At 36.4% G+C, this 9,260-nt stretch overlaps 1 protein-coding gene across 1 annotated transcript; it reads left to right on the top strand.

The window, feature by feature from the left end:
- The first annotated feature begins 1,624 nt into the window (after positions 1-1,624).
- LOC130823414 (uncharacterized) lies at positions 1,625-3,602 on the top strand. Its single transcript, XM_057688033.1, has 6 exons — positions 1,625-1,767; positions 1,850-2,026; positions 2,555-2,914; positions 2,993-3,065; positions 3,195-3,420; positions 3,579-3,602. The coding sequence occupies exons 1-6, from the start codon at positions 1,629-1,631 to the stop codon at positions 3,600-3,602; spliced, it is 999 nt and encodes a 332-aa protein (XP_057544016.1). The 5' UTR covers positions 1,625-1,628.
- Positions 3,603-9,260: the final 5,658 nt, after the last annotated feature.

The following is a 9,260-nucleotide window of genomic DNA, read 5'->3' on the forward strand; positions in this document are numbered from 1 at the left end:
ATGAAATCACTGATAATGTTAGCTGATTTCTTCACAAGTAATAATCATGACAAAGTCGGTACTTCATAAATAAGCATCACTGGTCATGTCAGCGATTTTTTTTAGGGTGATGTTATTTTTCGCCACCCCTTTTCATTTTATCGCCACCCCCCCTGTAAAATTACATTTTTGCCCCTGTATTTAAAAAAATTACAAAATTGCCACTATACTTAAAAATTAATTAATAAATGTAAATCACGCTTAATAACACTAATAAGAATTTAATGCGTAAGATTTGTCTATATATATGGAATTCTGAAATGCGTATGAAGTACGAATTCAAACACGGTACTATCTCTCTAAAAACTGGTATTATCTCTCTAAAAAGTGTTAAAGAAGTGGTAACCCGTAATTGGTTAAATATGGCTAACGAAAGCGACTATGAGTCGGATGCGGTACGTAAAGTTGTCGTTGAAAAATTAAAAAAAAAAAAAGGCGCACAAATCTGGGCGGCTGAACCATGGTTCAGGCGCACAGATATGGGCGGCTGAACCATGGTTCAGGCGCACAGATCTGTGCGCCTGTGAATTTTTTTTTTTCCGTATTAATTTTTTTTAAATTATTATTATTATTATTGTTAGTACTATTTTTTATTTTTCGTATTAATTTTTTTTTATTTTCCGTATAAATTTTTATTGTTGATAAATTTTAATTTTTAAGATTTTTTTATTTACGTAATGTTTTTAATTTGTTGTTGTTGTTGTCATTATTATTATTATTATTATTGTAGTCATTAATGTATTTAATTTATATTATTTATATTTCAAATTTGCAGGAGTTTGAAAACTTTGGAGACAACGTAGACTACTCCGGTAGCTTTGTTACGGATAGGGAATTTATCTCCTTAGATGAGTTACATAGTTGGGCCGATGCGATAGCAATAACAATCGGTTTTCAATTTACACGTGCTTCTTATAAAAAGAAAGAAGGACGTTCTAAAGTTAGTGTCTATTTAAGATGTCACCGCTATGGTAATATTAGGGGTGATGTACATAATCTAGATAATATTGTCCGACCTGGTTCTAAAAGTAGAAGTTGCGGGTGTAAATTTATGATTGTAGGAAGTAGTCGTAAACCACCAGAAAGACCTTGGACGGTAAGGGTGTGTCCTGGTGAAAAGGGAAAACATAACCACCCGTTCTTGGTGTACAGAGATGGTCATGTAAGGGCAAATAGGATTAATGTAGACATTCGGGAGCACATACGACAGCTTAGTGCAACCGGAATGCAACCGGCCTTTATTATGAATTTTATTAGAGATAATTTTTCCTGGTTTTTATGCTAGTATGAATCAGATATATAATATTAGACAATCAATAAGGAGAGAAGAGATGGAGGGTAGGACTCCCCTTCAACACTGTCTTCATATGGCCACAGAACGTAATTATGTGGTCTGGACAGACTTGGATAACGAAGGGCAACTGAGCAGACTATTAATTGCAAATCCTACCTCTATCCAAATGATACGTACGTGGCCGTATGTTGTGCTGATAGATACAACGTACAAAACGAACAAACAAAAGTGGCCACTATGTGAAGTGATCGGAATGATGCCAACCAATCACAATTTCTTGGTTGCGTTTTGTTTGATGCGAGATGAGGCGGCTGTGTCGTATTCGTGGGTGCTGCAGGGATTGAGAGATATTTTCGGCACTGCTCAGACTCCTAGCGTCATTGTAACCGATCGAGACGAAGGTTTATCTGCAGCTATTCGTGACGTCTTCCCAGGTAAAAAGGCATTGCTGATTCATTATTGTGGTTATATCTAATGATAATGTCTTAATTACGTTCAATGTTTTGTTTAATGTAGATGTGCGGCATTTGTTATGCATCTGGCATATTGGCAACGACGTTGAGAACATGGTGGACAAGTTGTGTGGCGGCAAGAAAAATCAACAAGGGCAGGTATTCAGGAAAAGTAGATGGAACCCCTTGGTTGAAAGTTCTACGATCGAGGAATATGAAGATAAATGGCAAGTGATCGTCAGTACGTGGTCGCTTAGGAACAAAAAGGTCATTCGGTATTTGACTGGAACATGGATTCCACTGAGAGAGAAATTTGTCCGTGCGTGGACGAATGATTGTTTACACTTGGGTAACCGAACTACCAGCAGAGTTGAAAGCCAACACTCGTCTTTTAAGTATTACCTTGGTAGCGGTAATAGCTCATTCGATACCCTTTTCAAAAGGGCGCACGCACAGATTACAAATCAGCAAGCTACAATCCGACAAGCGCTACAAGATTCCATGTTTTCTGTACAAAGATCGATGCGACAACATTACTTTAGACCTCTATATCGCCACGTATCTCTCTATGCCTTGGAGCAGCTCCAGCTTGAGTATAACCGCATGTTAGAACTCGGTGATTTTGTGTTTAACAAATGTGGTTGTGTACTTCAACAAACCCATGGATTGCCGTGTGCATGTTATTTACATATGTCCATCGGATCACATGGTGCTTTGTATTTGGATGACATTCATGAATTCTGGAGTACTTTGAGGTACACCGAGGTAGGAGACGAAACCGATGAAGAAGTACGATACCCGAACGCCAATGACAAAGAGTACTTTCAATCTCTGGTCGATGAAGTCCTCAAATCTGATCCCGCTGTTGTTCGCCGAATGTCTCAGTTACTTGAATATGAACTACACCCAGATGGCGCGGAAATACCTGAGCCTTACGCTAGTCCACCGAGAAAGGGAAGACCAAGCACAAGTAAAAACATGAGAAGGAGAAAAAGTTCATTTGAATATAGCAGATCATCTTCTCGCGGTCGAGGGTCTACATCTTCTTCCCGCGGGAGATCTAGTGGCAGATCTAGTGGTCGAGAGACGCAATCCTCAGTAGGAATTAAGTTCAGTTTCAACTTATCCGGTACTTGACTATATTTTTCGTTTTTTGCATTAATTCGTCTCAGTTTACGCATATTAACTTTATTTACATTTATTGTAGATGATCCTGGAGGTCGAGATTTTTCACACTTTCCATGGCCTAATAACATCCCATTTATCCTTCCTCCTTACTTGTTCGACTGGATTGATGTGTTAGGTGATGGTAACTGTGGATTTAGAGCAATTGCCGTCACAGAGCTGGGAGGCAAGGAAGCATGGCCTCTTTTAAGGCGTGCTATGAGTATGGAAATGCAAATGAATAGAGCGCAATACCTAACTTTGTATCTATCCCAGGAGTCACTAGACGATTCTATATTCAGAATAGGTTCACACGCAAACGAACCTGCTCCTTTCATGCACTGGATGTATGCACCGATGGCTTTGTACTCTGCAGCAACATTTCTAAACATTGCCATTGCTTATTATGTTTCTGCTGACTGTAATCCGCAATACAACTGTTTGATTCTCCCGTTAAGGAAAGCATCGGGCGTGAATAGTGTAAATAAAGTAATACATATATGTTGGGTTAATAGAAATCATTTTGTTCAACTTTTAATGAATGACGATTCGTCCCCTCTACCGCCGATCCATCCAAGTTGGAAACAAGCAGCTGACAGTTTCACCAAACATCTTGACACACATTTCAGTACGAGGATTATGCTCTGGAATAATCTACGCGGGCCACGTTCACAACCAACTAATACCACCGCTGACGATGCTGTAAATTTAGATACTCCATAGAATTTATACACGACATTCATTATAAATTGTATATAATCCATAATTATACTATTGTGTATACGAATGACATTCATTGACGAAAAGAAATGCAATAATTAATGTAAAATAGTTTCAGTACAGACTATGCAGGGTCATGCCCTTTAAAAATTTGCCATTCTTCAAATAAATCTCTACAATCATTAAGGTATATTTCTAACGCATGTCGTTGACGGGGGTTCAAATCCGCAACCTTAGCAGGTAGTCTTGCTAGTGGACCGAATCGACTGGGCCATTCATTCAGGAACTGTAAACACAAAAGGATAATGTCCGTTATTAATTCATTAAAAAAAAATTCTGAAAAAAAAATGATAATAAAACTCACGTATTCAGATCTGCTCTGAGAAGGACCAGGACCGGAAGTAGGCCCTTCGTCCGGGGCTATGTACGGGTGTGAGCACACTTTGAACCAATCAACGTAATTAGGTTCAGCCTCAAAAGGAACAGAAGCCCGACGAAGTCCTTGCTCAACAAGGCGGGCACTATAGGGGAACCTACTCCATGCCTCCAAATATACAGCAGAAGAAGGAAAGGTCACGTAGTAGGTACCGTGTGCCGGTCGGACAGCCTTGGCTGGTCTAATAGGAGCGGGAGGAATAGCCTGCACGAACCCAATCTGTCGCAATGTCCGCTCCGGCAAATACACCTCCACAACATCAAAGCACGTGATACCCCCGATTACGGTGGTGCGTGGGTGATCATTCAGCAACGCACCAGCAGCAGAATTGTAGGGAGTCCATTCAACCTGCATACAAGCGAAGTTCACAAAAAAATACTATAAATTGAAAACAACATGCATGACAAAATGTAATGTACAGTACCTGAGTCTCCGTCATTGAATCAAGAACCTTGCGGCAGTCCCTCAACCTGTCCAGCTCACGACATGGTTTTTTCGGTGTCCACATCTCCGCCCTAGTCATGTTTGGCACATCTTCTCGGCGAGCATGAGGGCGGAAAGCGGGAAAGTACTCATAGATCCATGTCTGGAGCAATGTGAGGCATCCAGCAATGGTCTTGCAACCAGCCCTAGATGCCATTCCGAGCTGCCTGTACAAGAACGCCAAGGTCACCGCACCCCAGGCCACGTCCTGCTGATCGTCGTTCACGGCAAGTATCGGGTGAGGTCGCATGCCAATTCTGGACTTATCCGCCAACAAGGTAGAGTCGATGACAGCCATGTAGTACGCTGTCTTCTGGGTATCCATGGCCTGCGACCTATGACAAAGCCGCATCAATTCAGCAACGGTTATGCATCCGCCGGTGAATGAACCTTTACGCCGAAGCTCAGACAGAGGCTCCCCGAACAGATTGGTGATACCAACCTCCCACTCCGCCTCCGAAGGCTCAGCCGGCAGAGAACCTTCAATAGAAATACCCAATATGCGTTGCACGTCGTGCAACATAATCGTCATCTCTCCCCAGGGCATGTGGAAGGTGTTCGTATCCGGCTGCCACCTCTCGACGAACGCAGATATCAAAGCACAATCGATGTGCTGGTGCATAATGACCGGTAGTCGGCCGAGGGAAGTGGCAGGTAGAACATCGTTTAGCGCATCGGACATATCCTTCAGTCCGATGATGGACTCCACCGGTCTCTTCCTAATACGACATTCTAGAATCGGAGGCGTACGCTCGGAGCCGTCATAAATAAGTTTAGCTATGTGCCCGCCATAGCTAGGGATCAGTCGCGTATCTGTCGGCCCACCGGGCTGGGGTGATGTCACTAACCAGTCCGTGTTAGTGGACTGTGAGGGCTGATTATCGACAAAACTACGTCCTGCGTGCTCAGATGCGACAGAAGAACTCGGGCCGCCCCGGGCAAATCTGCCGTCGGGGCCGCGAACAACAGCCCAGTCCACTTGGCGACACTCAGTACCTTGGAACTGAACATCATCAGCATCATTATCATCATCACTATAAACCCCCCAACTACTTTGGAGGCTGTCAGCCTGGTCATCAATAGGAGTACGCACTTGGTTCAACGTACTCGACCTTTGGGCCTCACTGTGTCTGACAGCCTCTTCATGCCTAGCCCTCCTAGCAGAACCCGTCACCCCCCTCTCATGCGGGTCCCCTCTAAGTAAAGTAGGCCTTGAACTATTACCTCTCAACAATTGCCTAAAAAAACCTTTTCCTTTTCCTTGATTACCAGCCATTTTCTACAATTTTTACAGTTTTATTCAAATACAAATAATAATTTAACAACAAAAAAATTAACATACAAATTTACACTAATAATTTATAAAACAACACATGAACATATTTATAATAATAAAAAAAATAACAATCACATTAATAATAACATAATTAATTATAATAACATTAACATATATTTAATAAAAAAAATACAATCACAATAATAATAAAAATAAAATTAATAATAATAACATTAACAACAATAATAACATACTTCAAAATTTAAATTAATTATTCCTAAATACAACGAAAAAAAAAAAAAATTAAAAAGGGAGGCGCCCAGATCTGGGCGCTTCCCTTTCAATTTTTTTTTTCTTTTGCATTCAAAACAATATATAAAATTTACTAAAAAATATAAAAATTACACATTACAACATACAAATTTACAATAATAATTTAAAATTTATATTAATTAATCCTAAATACACGAAAAAAAAAAAATTCAAAACGAGGCGCCCAGATCTGAGCGGCTGAACCCCGGTTCAGGCGCCTAATTTTGGGCGCCTGAACCGGGGTCCAGCCGCCCAGATCTGTGCGCCTCCTTTTTATTTTTTTTTTCTTTTGCATTCAAAATAATATATAAAATTTACTAAAAAATATAAAAATTACACATTACAACATACAAATTTACAATAATAATTCAAAATTTATATTAATTAATCCTAAATACACGAAAAAAAATAAAAAAAATTCAAAACGAGGCGCCCAGATCTGGGCGGCTCTACCCCGGTTCAGGCGCCTGATTTTGGGCGCCTGAACCGGGGTCCAGCCGCCCAGATCTGGGCGCCTCGTTTTGAAATTTTTTTTTTTCTTTTGCAACTAATTAAATTAAAAATAACTTACCTCGATTAATAATTTGGGGATTGTAATTAATTTTTGCTCTGAGATTTAGCTTTAGTGAGTTGTATTTAGTTGTAGTGAGAATAATTTTAGATGGAGTGTGGTATATATAGGAATTTCACCCTTAATGGCAATGTTGTTAATTTTTTATAAAGTAAGGGTAAAATGGTAATTTACTCAGGGGGGTGGCGATAAAATGAAAAGGGTGGCGGAATATAAGGATTGGGTTTTTTTATTAAAATGTCATATTTGTAGAATCCCTAGTTTTACCCCATTCTTAAACATCGTCATCCTTTTCATTTTATCGTCACCCCCTCCAAATGAAATTACAAATTTGCCCCTGATTTTTAAAAAATTACAATTTTTCCACTCCCTAAAAATTTCTTATTTATAATAATAATAATAATAATAATAACAACAACAATAATAATAATTAACTTTTTTATATTCTTCAAAAAGAATATAAATAAAATTAATAATAATAACAGTAATAATAATAATAATAATAATAATAATAATAATAATAATAATAATAATAATAATAATAATAATAATAATAATAATAATAATAATAATAATAATAACAACAACAACAACAACAATAATAAAATAAAAAGTAATAATTATTATGCAAAAAGAAAAAAAAATGAATCGCCTAGAACCGAGCGATTGGACCCCGGTTCAATCGCCACTTTTTTGGCGATTGAACCGGGGTCCAATCGCTCGTTCTGGGCGATTCAATTTTTTTTTCTTTTGTTTTTGAATAATAATTATTATTTTTAATTTTATTATTTATTATTATTCTTATTATTATTATTATTATTATTATTATTATTATTATTATTACTGTTATTATTATTAATTTTATTTATATTCTTTTTGAAGAATATAAAAAAGTTAATTATTATTATTGTTGTTATTGATATTATTATAATTATTATTATTATTATTATTATTATTATTATTATTATTATTATTATTATTATAAATAAGAAATTTGTAGGGAGTGACAAAATTGTAATTTTTTAAAAATCAGAGGCAAATTTGTAATTTCATTTGGAGAGGGGGTGGCGATAAAATGAAAAGGGTGGCGATATTTAGTAACTCCCTAGTTTTATAAACAAAATGTTTGTGCACTAAATAGATATTTGTTGGATATGTTGAATCGTTTGACCAGTTGAAAATATTGGTTGATTTGCTAAATGATATACTATGTGTTTAAGCCAATTGTTACAAAGATTTTTGGTGAAAAATAGTTGTTAATTTTTCAAAAAGCTACTCACAGTAAGTGAATATGGATTTTGGTTTTGGTTTAAAAGTTCACTTACCTGTTGTTTCAAAAATCGTTTATTGAATATTTTTTTTGGTTGTTAGACCAACTAAACAACAATCAAAAAGCTAAAATTCAAAAACCAAAGAAAAAATTATTTGCCAAACATGCCCAAAAATATACTTCCTTGGATCCTAATTAAATGCAATACTATACTTGTATCTTTATATACTATTTATCTATTAACACCATCTCAAGTTTTCTTAAGAAGTTATATAATCACACGTAGGTTTTTATAAAATTCTTCTCAAAATTAAATATAGTTTTTGAATATTAAATTTTTATAATTTTATCATGTACGTAATTCATAATATAAATGATTTAAATGTACGTAATTCATAATATAAATGATTTAAATATTACATTTCTCTTATGTTACACTTGAATAGGATCAAAGAAAATATAAAATTTAACTTTAGAACCATTAACTTTATCATTAATTCTACCAGTTCTAATATACAGTTAGGTTTCAAAACAAATGGATTTCCATAAATCTTCAAAACACATCTATAAGTTAGATTGAAAGTTTTCAAAGTTCGTATCATTAGAAAAAAAAACGCATGTGTTTTACCTCATGCACAGATGCATGATCCTTGTGTTTGTATCAGAAACAAAATGTATGTTCATGTGTTTGCGCCCCATGAAAAAGCTTACAAACCATGCATTTTATCCGAAAATTTGAAAAAAATAAGATTATTTAACAACTTTATTCAAAAAACAAGCTTCGTTCAAATTTTTTTTCCAAAATAAGCAAGCTTCGTTCAAACTTTTTTTCCAAAATAAGTATCCTTGGCTCCAAAGCTAAGTTTGGTGTAAACTCGCTCTTACTAACAGCGAACTAAAAGAAATGGTCAAAAGATATGTCGCTGTTACTAACAGCAACCTAATGTTTGACTGGTCTACAAGGTCAAGTCGCTATTATTAGTAACAACAACTTCATGCGTGTTAAATTTTCCAGTTCTCCTTCTTCCTCATTTCAGTTTACTTCCTCATTCAACTTACGAGATCTCCCTCTTCTTTTCATCATTAAAATCAACTTCAATCCTTCAATTAATCTCATCAAATTCCAAATTTCTACTACTAATTAGTTCTGTCATCTTCCTACGTTCACTTAAGGTACTATTTTTTTGTGTTTTTTTCCTTTTTCGAAAATTAGGGTTCACAAAATGTTTATGAACTTTCACAT

Source organism: Amaranthus tricolor, chromosome 9 (genome assembly GCF_026212465.1).
Source record: "Amaranthus tricolor cultivar Red isolate AtriRed21 chromosome 9, ASM2621246v1, whole genome shotgun sequence".
NCBI lineage: Eukaryota > Viridiplantae > Streptophyta > Magnoliopsida > Caryophyllales > Amaranthaceae > Amaranthus > Amaranthus tricolor.

What these genes read in the sequence shown, in the direction of transcription:
- LOC130823414 (XM_057688033.1), top strand. Translation starts at nt 1,629, where the DNA reads ATGCGAGATGAGGCGGCTGTGTCGTATTCGTGGGTGCTGCAGGGATTG. An exon ending in TATTCGTGACGTCTTCCCAG is followed by an intron (nt 1,768 to 1,849) that starts GTAAAAAGGCAT and finishes TGTTTAATGTAG; the next exon opens with ATGTGCGGCATTTGTTATGC. An exon ending in TAAATGGCAAGTGATCGTCA is followed by an intron (nt 2,027 to 2,554) that starts GTACGTGGTCGC and finishes ACACCGAGGTAG; the next exon opens with GAGACGAAACCGATGAAGAA.